This window comes from Micropterus dolomieu, linkage group LG21, assembly GCF_021292245.1.
Source record: "Micropterus dolomieu isolate WLL.071019.BEF.003 ecotype Adirondacks linkage group LG21, ASM2129224v1, whole genome shotgun sequence".
Lineage (NCBI taxonomy): Eukaryota > Metazoa > Chordata > Actinopteri > Centrarchiformes > Centrarchidae > Micropterus > Micropterus dolomieu.
Window position 1 is genome coordinate 23,100,441 of NC_060170.1, and position 16,553 is coordinate 23,116,993.

Consider the following 16,553-nt stretch of genomic DNA (forward strand, 5'->3'; position numbering starts at 1 on the left):
TGAGAAAAACTACTGAGAGCATCCGAAGAATGTTCACAGTGAAACTAAACCTGTACTTTTCCTCTTCTGTAATGTGTAAAATGAGAAACATATGTCTTATTTTTATCCAAACTACCTTACAGTCTCAGGCATGCGCATATGTCAGCATTGGCTGCCCTAATGAGACTTGAACCTCTAAAGCCTGATTTTTTTTGTTCACTGTTATGGGGTTACAGAGTAGCAACAGGGCACATGGACATATGCTTTGTAGCTACGCTACAATTATTTCCATCATTGATTAATCTGCCAAGTATTTTCTAGATGAATCGATTCATTGTTTAGTCATTAAAATAAAGAGCTTGTTGACCAAAAGACAAAACTGATTATTTACACATAAGACAATAAAAAACTGCAAATCTTGAGAAACAAAACTGAGAATATAATAACGTACGATCCTTCTAGTTTTGACATATCAACAAGTGAAAGCCAATGCTGAATCAACACTGCTGCACAAGTTTACATAAATCCACATTAACACAGACAGTGTTGCTGCCACATGCGTACAGCATAGCAAAACAACTTTATACAGTTTTATATTTGGTTATTTTGAGTGGTTTGATGATTGTCTTATCTGGCTGTCAGCCTTAATGTCTCCACAAATCTGACCAGACATGTCTCATGGTGCACATGCAGCCCTTTAGGAAGACAACATGGAGGACAACCAACAAAAAATAAAAGGGCCATGATGTCATCTTATCTCCCTCAACCTACAGTCAATGATAGCAGCGGATAGAGCTCTGACTCTGGCACAGTAGCACTGATTTACTGCCCTGTCAATCTATCTGTCATAAGGCACACATGCAACTGATATATACTGTGTATGCGAGCCGAGAGAGCATGTGTGTGTGTCCTGTGTCAAGTTTATTGATTGTGGCGACTCAGCAAGTTCAGCTCACTGCTTTTTGGTCCATGTTTTTGTGATCCTGAGTCATCTGTGGTGTAAAAATGCATGTTTAATTTTAGTCCGAGTCACGGGTCCCTCTGAACAAACTTGATATACGTGCCTGTGGTTGTGCGAGCAGGTGTTTTTGGTGCCTTAAACATGTCTGCGAGCGGGAGTGTTTGTTTGCCGCCAGGACCTGGCTGTGGGCTCAGCGTGAATGAGTGAGAGAGCCATAAACACCAGAGGAAGCAGGAACACACAGACACCCCTTCTGGACTGTATTTATGGGGGGGGGGGCCTCTGGCGAGGGTCCAACCAAAACACCGGGGCTGTTAAAGCCCTGGATGAGTCCCAGGGGGCAGTGGAGCGGGCGGAATGCAGGCCTGGGTTTAGAGGTTCAGGGGTACGTCCTGTTGTTAATGAGCTCACCCCGCTGGGCCTCTCTGCCTCTGAGCCCCTGACGCTGCTCCACCAGACACACCAGCACTGCCACAACCTCCTCCTCCAGCCACAAAGACTAAACCTGGACCACTGAAGTATACCACACTTCCTGAACAATGTGCACCTCACTCTGTGCCCCTGAAATGAACTCAACATGATGTGCGTCTCCAAGTGAACAAGACAACGGTAAAAGGAAGGGCCGTGCCGTGGTGAAATGGTCTGCGCAGCGTTGCAGAAAGAACATGCCTGAATGTGTGCGCATGGCCCATATGTGTGTGGATATTAAGAGAAGCCCCTGAGACGTAACCCCAGACGATGCAGGACAGCAAAGGAGATTCGAGCACTTTTCTAAATGATGCATGTCTTACGTGCTCTCTTAGTGCTGGGTAAACAGCACTCTGCATACATGACATGTCGCACGCTGTCTGTGAAACACCGTGGCACTGAAGGCAGCTGTTAAGTGTAACATATGTGGCAAAGTGAGTTTATTTTAAATAGCACATTATTATACACAAAGTCAATTTAATATGCTTTTCAAAAACATTAAATAAGAAATACCACATGAGACATTCAACCACATAACATATTTATAGAAGGGAACTCCGTATGTGAGTGCAAGGTGGATAATGATGAATTCTTGAGGTTCATTTGAAAGTTTTAAACCAGTTTTGACTTGGCCGACGATAAACTAACATCTACTTGATCTCCTGCCTCAGTGTTACCAGGTATACAATAATTGTATTTCTACAGCATTCAGATGGCTGACATATCTTAAATTCAATTTGTTCCATAAAAGTGAAACGGTACAGAGCTGGTTTAGAACTAGCATTATTACTGATTGTACACTGACTATATCAATAATTTATTACAGAAAATTAACCCTAAATCTGCAATAAAGTACAGAATCTAATAACATTTCTGCTCAAGGCTTGTGAGACAGTCATACTTACAACCCTCTATAAACTTTTTGTGACTGTGTTTCAAATTCTAACTTTTGATTGCTATGGTTTAGCATTGGCCTATCTGCCTACATGCTAGAATTCACTGTCTGTGTTTGAAGCCCATTGCAGTCTACTTTACTTTAGGGTTGAATGATGGATATAGTATGAACCATGGGGCAGACAGTTGGCATAGATTTGCATACAGTACGTTGGAAACTCATTCTGGATTTGAATGTACTATAGTTTGCCTTGAGTTATGATAACTCTGGTGTCTTTGTAGGAGTATTTGGTTTTTGGCACTTGGAAACACTGTCCTGCCTAAACACCAAGCTGAAAACACACAAATACAACACTTGCTCTTATAGTACTCTCATCTATGAGTGAAAAACCAATACAGCTCACTGACAGGGTCCACTTCGCTGGCCGTGTATAGTTTTAGCTTTATATATATATATATATATATATATATATATCAGAAACTTGATCTCTAGGGGCAATTTCTATGATCCTCTACTTTTTCCTCTTCTAGTCAATCAGGTGAGGTCATTTCTCTTTGGTCGTGACGATTGGCTCATCGAGAGGAATGCCTGCTCCTCTGTCAGGTTTGAGCTCTGAAAGCCAACAGGGAATGTCTCTAATTAGGCAAAACTGCTGGTGCAGTTCATCCAAACCTTCTCTCCGCTCTCGTCTTCCGTCCAGAACTAATCACAACCATCAGCACCACTCCCCTCATCCCCGCTGAGCACCGTATCAACCACATGGGCCAATGGAAATATATGCAAAGACCAGCTCAAAATAGAGCTCAAGAGTGAGACGGGGCAATGACTTTTAAATTCTACACGTTATCCAAGAGTGCAGCATTTAGTGGCTGGGAAACTGAGACCGGTGGGTGGATGGGGGGGGTTTAGGGAGGTCTGTGATACGAGAGGCCATAAATGATGTCACCACAACACACCACAGCAAAATCTCTGTGATGTGGTGGTCTGTTTGTGGTTTAGTAGACATGGGAGTGGAGGAGGTTTCAAGGTCGGCTTCATAAAATCCCCACCCGCTGAGCAACAACACTTGAGCCTCTCTTATGTGGTGTTGTATATGTTTATGAACTCATAACAGTGACAAATGAGCCGCTAGGTAATCAGGACCACTGGGAGTGTACAAAAACCACAGACGACATAGTGTAAGAGAAGAATATCTAATTTAGAAGGAACATCACTGTATTTTCATGTTTTTGTGGTTCAGGGGTGGAGGTGAGACAGTGGTAACAAGGAGACATCACTAGATTTTAAGGGAGTCACATGACTGATGGAAACAAAAATGGGAGCAAGAGAATGAAAGAGTGATTTTGTGTATAGCAAAAAAACAATCGGCAACAATTGATTGATTAATTGTTTACATTTGCTTCTCAAATAAAAATATTGTCATTTTTTCTTAGTTTAATAGTCAAATAAATTGAATAGCATTGGGTTTTGGATGTTCGGTCGCACAAAACAAGTAATTTGAATATGTCACCTTAATCATTTCATCATTTTCTGACATTTCAGTGACCAAACAATTACTGGAATAATCTTCCTTCAAGCCTAAAATTGATTGCATCTTGTGCAAGTGTTTTCAGTAACTTGTATTTATATTATGAAGACAGCTTGGAGCATGTATGCTGTGCCAATCAGGTAATCAAGAAAATAGTCATCAGGTTACAAATAATGACCTATGCAGCTGCAGCCCCATGTAAAAGAGAAAGTAAAAGCAGAAGTAGGTACAGCTGTATGAAGCTAAATAAAGAGAGAGAAGAAAGATTACAAACTGGTAGAGAGACGGTAATTTGCAATGAGTCTGGGGTTGTGAAAGACATTACCAGCCTTCCCAGTGGGCTGCAGGCAGCAGTTGGGTCCGCTGAACTCATCACAGCTGTATGGAACCAACAGGACCCCAAGCGTACCACCGTCATCAATGCTGCCATTGTCTCAGCACTGATGTCAAAACGCCAAATATGCTTCATTATCTTCTCAGAGCCTACCTAAAGACAGTAGTACTGTGTTATGCAGTACCTACTCCGTGCCACTCTATACTTGCAAGCTGAGAGACGGTGACGTGTTGATGGGCAGGGAGCAGCCGGGGTTAATGCAGCTTTAATGACATCAGTCGCTCAGTGGATCAGGGATGAGAGAAAGGAGGTAGAGCCAACACCTCCGCTAGTGAGGAGGATTTGAAGAGGGGCAGGCTTTTAAAGGTTTTGTCTTTTCTTTATAATAAAAGCCCTGTTACCAGTTCACTTGGCCTCATTTTGGCCAGAAAGAGTGTCTTTCTTCTCTCTGCTCCAGATTGCGTGATCTGTCAGGCTGTAAAGAGCCTGTCTGTTTGTGGGTCACTCAGTCAGCACACCCATCCACTTAAAACTAGGTGTGGGGAAATGCCTCTGCTTTTTGGGGACAGAAGAATAATCCAGCTGCCATGGCGCGTGTGTGTTTGTGTGTCTCTATTTTCATCCCTAAAAGTTTTTTTTTGCACTAGTGACTCTGCCCACTTTATTTCTTTCTGACTGCAGGAAAAACAGTTTTCAATGTACTCCCCGGGGGAAGTCTTGGGAAATAATAAATAAATCAGTGAGCAGAAGAGGCATTTCCAGTCCAGGAGCCAGATACATAAAACTTAACTGAGAATCAAGGCTAAGCATGTATGAAACTTTAAAACAAGATTAATCTGCTGTGCATCTGTATTTCTTGAACTTCACTGCCATTTATTTTAGACTAAACAGACTAAACACAAGAAGATGTAGTTAAACACTTGGAGCGTAAAGCATTAAACCAAATGTGGTTCTTCATGGATACACAGGATATTAAATAAATAAAATAGATATTATAATAAAAAAAATGTATGATCATATCTCCTACAAGTCTAAATGAATCTGGCTCTATAAGAAAATTATATTTATTACTGTGCCTGTCTTTTGCCTTTGGCCTCACAAGTCAAACATAAACCATAAAGGCATAGGGAGTCATAATGATTGTGTTGTACAATGTGTGCTCTGTCTGTGGTTTGCATGGAACATTAGAAAATAATTTCATAATGCTATCATCATGATTATTAGTATATATTCCAATTTAACCCTTGAACCTCTCTATGAAGTATAACTGTGGGATTTTTCAGAAACCTGATGCACATACCATCACACACTTACATAAGACAAAGACACGATAAAAAGAAATGCAGACAGGAGAAGAGAGAAAACTTTCCTCTCTTGTTTGGTTTACTTAATTTTAGGTTGGCTGGTCGGTATTTTCAGTGGTGTTGTTGTTAATTAATGACTATAATGACAATTCCCCTGAGCGGAGCTGCGTTGGCTGAAAGGGCTGGACGCTCCTATGTCTAATCCCATCTGGGGCTCTCAGCCCGGTTTGCCTTCACTCCAGCTGCTTCCAATTTCGGCTCAGCACTTGCGCTGTGCTGGCCATTTACATAAGCATGAATATCAGCTGCTGTGGCCTTTTCTGCATGCTGGCTGCAGCCTGCCTCCCTGTATGCATGTGGTTTCTGTGTCCTTGTAGATCTCCTCTTGTGTTTGCATAAATGTTGTAGATGTGGGTGTGAATGCAGCGGACATCAAATCAGTTTTCAACAGAGGAGAATCCAGGAATGGGCCTGAAAGAAAAGAGCAGGGCTGAACGAAAAGGTGTGTCTTTGTTTTGTCAGCTCAATGACTTTGATGGTGCTGCCCTGTGTGGTCTAAGCAGAGTGGGAGTGGAGGTCACCTGCTCTTGTTCAGCTATCTCCCCTCTGACCTCAGGCTGGGGTCGCTCCACTCGCAGCTACTAAAGCCTGCTGCCGTTAAAGCAGCTAATCACGCTGAACAGCTGCATCCCTCACTGTACAAATCCTCAACACCTCGCTCTCCCACCCACACATTCACTCTGGCAGTCAGACAGACACATATACCAGGGTCCACGCACACTCCCACTCTTCCTTTGCTAATGGCAAGCTGCAGCCGACTGATGTTTAAAGCGTGGGGTTTAGCGTGTAGGCCTGTGATAAGCCGCGCTGAGCTGTGAAAACACAGATTACATTTCTGCGGCTTATTACAGACAGGGTGCCTCTGCCTCCCAGCCATACCGTAATTGCAACCCAGAAACCGCAGCCTCCGCTTGGCTGCGAGATACGGCTTGATGGGGACCCCCACGGCAGAGCTTTGACAGCCGTGCTAATTCAAGTCTACGTTCCTCCATATGTTCTGCTGCACGGTGGCCCCCCCGCGGTACGCTGTAGCCGTATTTCTTTTAAGTGCTGTCCTCCATAAATCAAATCAGATCCAAGATATCCTCTGCTGTCTCTTAGTGTCATCTTCACACTTTTAAGTCTCCACCAAAATTAGCAGAGAGAGTGCAAAAGTCCAAAATGAATAGTACAGGTTTCAACCTCCTAGCTGAATCCCCCTTCATTGCTGCGCTGTATGTTGAGGCTGATGTGACCTGTATGGGATAGAGTCTTTGAGAGGCAGCTCTAATGTAATAATGTTGCTTCTATAAGTTACATTTGATATTCTTTGTCTCACAAAATTGCCTATAAATGAGGTATAATTTTGATATTTGTGTCTGATGTAGCATACGATGGGATATCCCCATCTGAAAACCAGCATCTACTTACTTGGAATGCCAAAACCAACCAGGCATACATTAAATCCCTGTTTCTGGCAGGCTATTAAAGTGCCTCCATCTGCAAATACTTTTTTCCCCCTCAGGCTCAATCAGAGATAAAGACCATTGTGTTCCAGGTCCAGAAGTAAGACAATATCTCCCAAACCTCATAGAAAACAATTAGGACCCAGTAATTACACCACTGCCCTAGAATTCCAGCCAAGTCCTGAGGTCAGGGTGAGGAAATAAGAAAAAGAGACTGAATGTGAAAGGTGCCTGTCTGTATTATCTTACTGTGCTTGGACTCTTGACAGAGTAAGTTTGTTTATCAGCGTGATGTAATGTTTTGCTTTTGGAGCCCTCAGTTTGAACGTGATAGGCCAAATATGCTCCCAAGCCTGTGTATGACTGGATGACAGCATGGCGTAAACTCTTCCCATAATTTTTGTCATTAATCTCTGCGCTCTGCTGCTTTGTTTTTGGAAACACATCATCCAAAACTTAAACAAAGAAATGTTATTTTTACTTCAGACCTGTTGATTTAAATATATTTACCAATCGGCTGGCGGGCACAGGGGTGACAACGGAGGGACTCTAGAGAAAACAACTATCTAATCTCTGTTTGGAATATAACCATATCAATTGCCGTGCTTTCAGCGTATAACGCACTTCCTTTCCTCTCTTGCACCTTAAAGCAGCCCCAGACCCAGAGTCCTGCTAGTATGGACATTGTTGAGATCTGCTTGGGAGTCAGACGTGGCCAGGGGCTTTTGGGGTGTCCTGGTGAGAGAACAGTGGGAGTTGAAAGCAGGGCAGTGTGAGTAAATGAGTGGATCATACACATTTTCCACAGTCTGTGAAAAGCAGACAACCAGAGGAAAATGGATGATGGGAGCAAAGGTATATAATACTGGAAGGTCTTTCAATATATATGTATCCGGTGTTAGCTATTTATAAGATTTATGAGATCAAAACCAATATGTTGTTGATGTCTGAGCTTACACAGTTGACTTCGAAAAGTGCAGCAGGATGACAATTGTCTGTTCTTTCATATAACAGTGGCGCTTCGCTTACTGAGCCTTTTTAATTCCGCCTAACTCCAGGCCAAATAGGTTTTTGCAGCCGTCTGGAAATCCACTGAGAAACGTGGGGAGACTGGCAGACGGAACCACACACACAGGTATTAAGAGCCTGGGTTATAAACATGCACCCACTGAACTACGAGCGCAGCTTTAACTTCGCTTGGCAACACTATGGCAACAGATTTAAGCACAATCCGGGCTCCAGTTTTGCCCGTGTGGCAAGCTTTTATTTCACCTTAAAGCGGCGAATGAGGCAGACAGCAGCAGGGTATCAGGTTCCGCACTGGCAAGAGGTTCTGCTCACGCGGCAGGAGTAGAACAAAGCGCCGGTGGCCCTGGATCGCATCCATGGTGCCGGAGAGTAAAGGCCCTGTGAATGGGACCTGTCACCTCCACTCAGCGCCGCCTGTGATCTGAGCCACCCGGAACGACGCTTAGATAAGTGGCTAATCCCAGCATCCCTGCTGGCTCGCCAGCCCGCCACTGCCATGACAACCGGAGGGGAATCTCCTCCAGTGACAACTTAATTGGATAATTTCCTCCCCGTTTGACTGAATGTTCCTTTGCATTTGTTAAGTAAAGTCTGGGAAGGTCTAAAACAAGCACGACTTTAGGCTGTTTTGACGTGTGCCATGTGTGAACAAGCAGTGGAGAAAAGCCTCCAGCTGACCACCGGGAGGGCTGAGAGTTGCTCTTAGCTCACCTGGGAGTGGGAGCATGAAAGAGGAAAAACAGCCTCTGCTTTCAGCACCACATAAAAGTGACCACTTTAACCACTGTAAAAATGTATTGTCCTTTGTCCTTTGTGTCAAATCCTGAAAATTTATGTTACACCAAAGTCCTGGGTCCCAGTCCTGGACAGACTCCACCCATCTCCCCAGACTGCAGAGACTCGGGGGCCAGTGCCAGGGGAAGTCATTATACACTGGGAGTATATATGTGTGTGTGTGTGTGTGCGGTGAGCAGCTACTGAAGTTGAAACATGAAAACAGCAGTGCTAGCATGGCACTTTAGGAAGATGAAGACTTGGTTCCAGCTGGACCATAAAACTCTAAACCACACAGAAATAATCTACCCTTATGTAGTACAATGACTCCTAGAATGAACACATTCAACTGGATTAATAAAGTAGAGGTATCTGACCCTCACCCCGAAAAGGATGGGGGATCTTATTTCTTAACTTCATTTAGAAAACAGAAGCAGCCATATGTAAGCCTAATGGAAATCACTCCTGTTTTAAAGTATCACTTGTACACATGTGTCGGAAGGCACATACGCAGGCTACAAGGCAGTAATGCAAAGAGGGATGGAGGTGGTGGTAACTGAGTGAGAGATAAAGAATTATAAGAAGAGGAAACAGAGAAGCAGGTAACAGAAAGAGGACTCTGTGGAACAGGCAGCTGAGAAAGAAAGAGAGAACTGTCAGAAGCTAAATTTATGAGGGGAACTTATTTCTCCAAGCCATTTCTCAGTCCTAGATTGTGATGTTTGCCGGCTCCGAGAGCCCGAACTGTTTTGTTTTTCTATCAGCTGCTGTATAACTAATGTGCACTTCCTTCTGTCTTGACTTACCTTCTTCACAGGCAGCACCGCTGAATCCTGGACAGCATTTCCACTCCAGAGAGGTCACAGTGCGGTACACCACTTTATAGGAAGGTCTGACCACGGTCCTGTAGCTGCAAAACACGCACGCACAAAATCGAAATCCATCGCGCACACACACAGATAACAACAGCTGTCTGTGTGTGCACTGTGACTGTGTGATAAGCCACTTTTCTCCTCAGCATGTGATCTGGGAGCTTTGTGAAGCAAAATTAAAGGAAACAAATTCTCCTCTCAGATGAAGTGTGAGACATTACTTTGTTATTCAGTGAGTTGCTTATTTTTAACTGCTTATTTTTGATTATTTATTTATAACTGGTAATTTGATTTCTAGGTGCATCTGCTGAACCCACCTCTTTTAATTTTTTTATATCTTCAGTATTCCCAGAATGCCTTTTGTATACCTCCAGGAACAGGTGTGTATGAATATTTTGAGTTGTTGCTTACTTAGAGCACAACATGTGTTGCAGCTGTGTTTGATCTACTGTGAACGATTTTAGGTGCAATTGGTACATCTTACAAAAGAATTCCTCGTGAATCACTGATGATGCTGCATTCACTCACCGGCGGCCGAATGGGAAGAATGAGAAAACCTGTCGTAATTCCAACATCGTAGTGTTCAAGCATGGTTACCACAACTGCCAGACTACCCACGTCAGCACTCCATTAACAAGAGAAACCAGATACTCACAAACTGTATAGCTCCTTATAAATTAACTGAATCGATTGTATTAGTGTTAACTTTGGATTTTAATTGGATAGACCAGTGATGGTGGCTCAGGTGCAATTTCGCAAATGGTTTGTTCACAGATGTGTAGTTTTTTGGGTTTTTTTAAAGATTAAAGTTTTCTTTAAGTGAAGTGGGATATATTGTAGCCGTCAGAAATTCCAGATCTCTCAAAATTCAGATGTTGATATTTTCCATCTCTGTGGTACAACGGCCTTCTCACCTGCCTCCTGTACATCCCTGCGGCCAGCGGCACGTCTGGTAGACCCGCTGGAGGACTGTCCCATTCTGCACCTGGCAAGTCACTGTCTTAGTGACCGTATGAGGACACCAGTTCCTGAAGGAAGAAACAGAGTGAGAGTCAGAAATGCAGTGTTAAAAGCATCTATTTTTAGATAAAGAAAATCACATTTTCAAAGTAAATAATTCAAGGAAACACCTTCAAATATGTGCACTCACACTAAAGCATGCTCACAAAAGGAAATTAGCCATGCAGCAACATTCAATGCGCTGTTGTCTTCCCGCGGGTTTAGATTCTTTCTTCCCTTCCCCCACCCTTTTGTTTTGAAACTTCTTTTATGGTGTTTACACGGTTTTAATCAGCCACGAGATTTGCAGGAGTGCATTGTGGGCTGTATTTACACTCCGGCCTCTACTCTCTCAATACACATCCGTTTGCGTTCGGCTCTCAGAGGAGGTAAAGCCCCCACCCAGGAGAGAATAAAGAACAGGGTCCCATTCTGAGATTAGAGTTTTTCAACGGGTTAATGCTCGGTCACGAGTCCACTCCCTTTCCAGAAAGGCTTCGGGAAGACATTATCAGGATTCTCAGATGCTGTTAAGATACTGACCTTACCAGGACCAGGAAAAAAAAGTTTATGTAAAGATCAGAGGTTAAGATAGGGATAGGGAGGATATGATAACTTAGAGCAGTGAGAGTCAAGTGTACTCACTTACATTCACCTCCCAAATTATTTCTTAAGGCCTCCAGAAGCAAAACGAAATATTTTGTCAAAGTAAAAGGCTACAGTTACAGCACTTGGCGCCACCATTAGACTGAAAGCACCAAATTGTGTAAAGGATGATTCATTTGAGGTAATTGGTTTGGTTTAATCCTGCAGGGGAAAGGAGAAAAGTTTATGGGAACAGTTTTGCTTAAGAGGCCAGTTTCATCCCATCCCTCTACCTACCAAATCAAGGAAACACTGAAGGCTGATTCCTTGGATTTAATGTATGGAAAACACACTGAGGCTGTTCAAGCTACCATATGTTACTATTATTTTATTAACAATGAAGTGTACACATACCCAGATTACCTTCATACGGCTATAGCTGGAGGAGAAACAAGAGAAAACAACTACTACGGCCTGTGTTTTTACAATTACTAGATGTATGGAAAGGGGGCTCTACGCAGAAACCACAAAGGAAACTGTGCAGCTCGTCGCACAAAACTACACTTTGTGTGTTCTGCTGCCAATGTGTTTGCAAGAGCGGGAGGGTGATCCCACCACGTCTGTTTGTCAATATGTGGGACCATATGTTTGTGTGCGCGAGAGACAGTTTACGCTAAAGGAAACTGCCAAAGGCGGAGGATGCGAAGCAGCCCTGAACCAGGAACCAGCTCCCATTAATAATCCCCACATGTTGTGGTGGCCGCACACACAGACCTGAACCGGCGAGTAGGCGCACCTACTACTGCAGCAAATCAGAGATGTGTCTTTTTGATACAACTATGCAGCTACTGAAGCTACGATTACTCTTGATATTTTCCATTCATATAATAATCATGTAGCCTATACGATAATGATAATCATTTTAGTACTCTTTACTGTATTTTGAAAGAAAAGTTACATTGCCAGATTTAGTCACACATGTAAAATGCTAGAGTTTGAGAGAACACATGCCAGGGACTATGAAAAAGTAAGAGGAACTGTGTGAAAGTAAGACACAGTTTTAATTAATCCTAAACTATCAAGTGAAGCGGGCAGGGAATTCATCTACCACACACGTTATTTAAGTATGGGCCCACCCTTCATGTAGCTTAGATTATTCATCAGCCGTGAGGCTACAAAAATGAACATGGATCTATATGATTACCCCATGATTGCTTTCCCTTGTCCAGAAAGAATTGCTCTAATCATGGGTGGAAAATTTCAGAAATTGAAGGAGCTGTGGTCAGGTAGAGCTGGGAGTAAAGGAAGGGGATACTAACCCTAACTCCTCCCTACTACTTATCCTCCAGACCCAACAGATAAACATCTGAGTTTCCCAGGCTGAGAGGAGGTTTCACCTGGGAACAGCTAGGACCGTCACCAGGGGGTACAAGGAGGGAAGTGGGGGTGGGTTTTATGGTCCCCCCCCACCCTCTTTGCATTGCACTCATGCAATAACCGAAGTGAAAAGGCCATCCGCTGCTGCTTCAGTGAATGAAATCACAAACGTCGTTGGCATAACAGAGTTTACAGTTTTCTTGATGGCTTGAAACCAGTACCTGCATTCCCTACAACACTTGCTCAAACTGATTCACACAACACATAATGACAACAAGGCAGCAAGAAACAAACTTCCTCCACTGCAGAGAGACTGGAGATATCCTTTGATGCCTATAATTTTATTAACTGGGTACATGTAACATCTCTATCTCCTCTGGTATGTAAAAGACTAAAGATTAAGTCTTACCTACGTGCCCTACAGCAAATAAGCTTCCTCATGTTTTTGCTGAGAACTCCTATACAATGGTCCATTGATTTTTTTCTGGCTTTATTCATAAAAAAGGGACACAGGTGCTCGGTGCACTCAGTCTTTCACTCTAAAATGTTTCATAGTCAACACCTTCCTCTTACTGGAGGCCCCATGTGTTATGAAGTGTGAAACCCACCAGCATCATGCTGTTTCACTGGCAAAAGCACCAAGCAGGCCCTCAGTGAGTATCAGGTCTCTAAGCACACATGGAGTACTCTGAACGCCGGGCCCGAGCTAAATGAATCAACCATCTCTCACAGTCACACACAGCCGACAGTTAAATTCACAATCTTGATCTGACAGAGAGCTCGTGAACTTATTAGTTACTGTGTGTGCCCTCATTTCGCCTCGTACTTTATGGCTCAGTCTGCATGTTTCGTGATCGCACTTTCTGCAGCCGACTGAGCGGGGAGGTAGGATTTGGGAGTTAAGCTGTGCGAACTGACAAGAGGGTTGATAAAGCGAAAACTCTGGTGAGAAGCGTCTCAGTAACCACCTCTCCATCCACCCATCCATTCACTGTACTGTGGGAGGAGGAGAGCTGAACACTCAAAGATATGTTTGAAATGCAGCATGGATAAAAATCTGAAGGAATTTCTCTAGATTTCTGTCTGTGGGAAAAATACTTGGGGAGAACAAAGGACAAAAGACAGAGGCGGCAAAGGGCCAGACAGAGGAGAGGAGACAAAGGTAATTTTATCATAAGGGTCACACGAGGGAGCTTCCGATGCGAACAGGGAAGTGGAAGGATAGGCAATTATATGGCACTGTTGGTCCCACGGGATATAGAAGAGGCATAAGATAAATGTGGTGCAATAACAAATGACAAAGAGAGAAATAGAGAGTACAATCACAGTGACGTTAATGAAGCGAGAGGGATATGCCAGTCCTGGAGTCATAATTTGCAGCTTCATGGGGAAAACAGACAGAACCTGTGAAGCCTACAAGAGAACAGTGAAACAAACTCTTACAGAAAAGAAAACTGACAAGAGTTCAGTTTGCATTTGATTACTGGATTATTGAATGATAAGTTAACAGAATATTAGGGTTGGAGGGCTATCATATAGCAGGTTCAAAGCTGTCACGTGTTTTCCATGTGCAGAGGAAGGTGAACATCATCAAAGCACCACAGTGAGGCCTTGAAGGTCTGGGCTAAGTGCCTCTTCACAGCGCCTTCGGAGGAACGAGAAAAACTCTCATTTGTCTTTGTCTGTTTTGAGCTTTCAAGCCTGGACACCTGCGAGCTATGAGTTTGTCTCGGCTGTGTGCATCTTTAGGAGTTTGAGGCTGAAGGTAAAAAAAGACTGAAGAATTCACTTATATCACAGCTATGGCTCCATACAGCCCGATTACAAGTCACAAATGTACCACCATGGAGAGCTGAGCTGCTCCACTGCACATGAATGAGACACTGATGTTATGGACTGGTCATCTGCAGTGTACAGTATGTACTTGGGGCACTGATACAGGGCTTATTACTTCTTGATCAATTAATTGTTGTAAAATTAATTATAAAATGTTATAAAATGGTGAAATATGGCAACAAATGGCTATCACAATCTCCTAAAGTCCAAGGCAACATCTTCAAATGTCTTGTTTTAAACAAAAGTTCTTTCTTAAAAAAAATGTATGGCTGCAACTAACAATTATTTTCATTATCAATTAATCTTTTGATTATTTCTTTGTTGAATCATGTATTCTATAAAACATCAAAAATTGTGAAAATGCAAACCACCATTTCCCAAGAATCCAAGATGTTAATGTGTGTTAAGATTGTCTTATTTTATCCAGCCACTAGTCCAAAAACCAAAGATTTTCAGTTTACAATGATATAAAATCACAGAGAAGCAGCAAATGGCTGCAGATTCATTTTTGACTAATCTCATTCCCTGAAAGTAATCCTGATTAATGTATCAGCCACCGGTGAATGTTAATGGAGCTGTGGAAATATTGAGTGCTTCCTACTAACGATGAAAAAATGTTCCTTGAGCACATACGTTACTTGAAATTCTTTTAATGGTGAAATGGAAAGCCATTCTGCTTTAGGCCACACAGGGCTCAGCCTACTGGGATCTCTGTCATCTTCATTCCCATGCTTGAAGAAAAACGTGGACATGGTTAAGATGGGTGAGGAGTGGGGGCTGCCACAGGGTTCAGACTGCCTGTCAGACCATGACAAGTCTTCCAAAGGAGGATAAAAAAGTGGGCGAGACAAGAAATAAAGAAGCAGCTACCTCCGTAACCCCCCGGTGTACTGAGCTCATATAGTCGTTATGAGCGACAAGGGTGAGTGAACACTTTATCAGGTCCTCCACAGAGCGACCACACCAGTCAAGAAATTACTCAAGAGTTGTTAATCCCCTTTGATTTGGTTAATCACTGTGTGAAGACAGGAGCTGCAACGGGAAGACATTCTTAGTGAAGGTTTCCCTGTGACAGAATCCTTCCCCAGTCTAAAATTAATATTTACTTCCTTTTAAGTTCCTGAACCACAAAGGCAAGTTTCTGTCATTGAATGTCAAGTTGCTAATGCCCATGAGAGATCCCTCTGCTCTCTGAAATCCCACTGCCACTGTCTGCCTTTTTTGACACATCATAAACTGCTGCTTTCACAGATCAGGCCTGCCAGACAGCAGGTGGACTGAGACCTCCAGCTCCTCTCATGTCACCTAAAGCCCGCTGACCTCCCCGTGGTGGCTGACTCACACCAGCGGCAGCTTCCTCTGTCTGTGAGCTTTGATCCTGCCATTCCTCCACTGCTGCTTACAAACAGCAGTGGACCGGCTGTAAACTCGCCTTTCCCCTTCCCACAACAAGCCCAGATGCGGTCGAGTCCCAGCTGCATGTGTTTGGTAAACATGTCCACAAACCTCTGGCCATGAGCGACAGGGGAGCTGAGTGGAGAGGTGAGCCAGTGGAGCGAAGGAGAGGACCACCTGGACACACCCAGAGGAAGAAGGCCTCATCAGAGGGGAAAGGAGTTTCAGCCTCCGGGCCACATTGAGCCCACACACACACACACACACACACACACACACACACACAATCTGACAGCATAAATATTTGTAAGATGGGAAACGTCCTCCTCTCATCATTAAGCACTGGCTAGACTCCGAGCTAAACACTGGTTCTGTCCAGGAGGGAAGCAGGGCTGGTTAGCGCTCCTGCCTGTGTGTTTAGTCTAGTGACTCTTCATCAGAAAAACGCCCTTGTCAACAACTCAATCATGAGACCATCTCATCCCGCTTTTTACTGTGACCTTTTCTTAAGCTATCAATCCTGTGTACTTTATTACAGACAAAAAAAATCACATCTCCCCCACTCCCTGTCTATAACACTCATTCAAGATGCATCCAGTCTTCGCCACTGGGATCCACAGCACAGGAGCAGGTTTCATGTGGACAGATCGGAGGACTAAAGGCGATGGTCTGAAGAGTGCCCTGACAGCAGAGAAGGAGCAGACGTTGCTGC

General features: G+C 43.5%; 1 protein-coding gene across 5 annotated transcripts in view; it reads right to left on the bottom strand.

Moving 5' to 3' along the window:
• Positions 1 to 16,553, bottom strand: part of emid1 (EMI domain containing 1) — a 51,898-nt gene that overhangs the window by 34,196 nt on the left and 1,149 nt on the right. For all 5 annotated transcript variants that reach the window (XR_006822555.1, XR_006822556.1, XM_046035489.1 and 2 more), the window contains exons 2-3: positions 10,564 to 10,677; positions 9,584 to 9,687 (exon numbers count right to left, since the gene is read on the bottom strand). Coding sequence is in view for 3 of the 5 variants with exons in the window: in XM_046035489.1 (XP_045891445.1) it covers positions 9,584 to 9,687; positions 10,564 to 10,677 (218 nt within the window). In the remaining 2 variants the exon portion in view is untranslated. The remainder of the gene's footprint in view (positions 1 to 9,583; positions 9,688 to 10,563; positions 10,678 to 16,553) is intronic.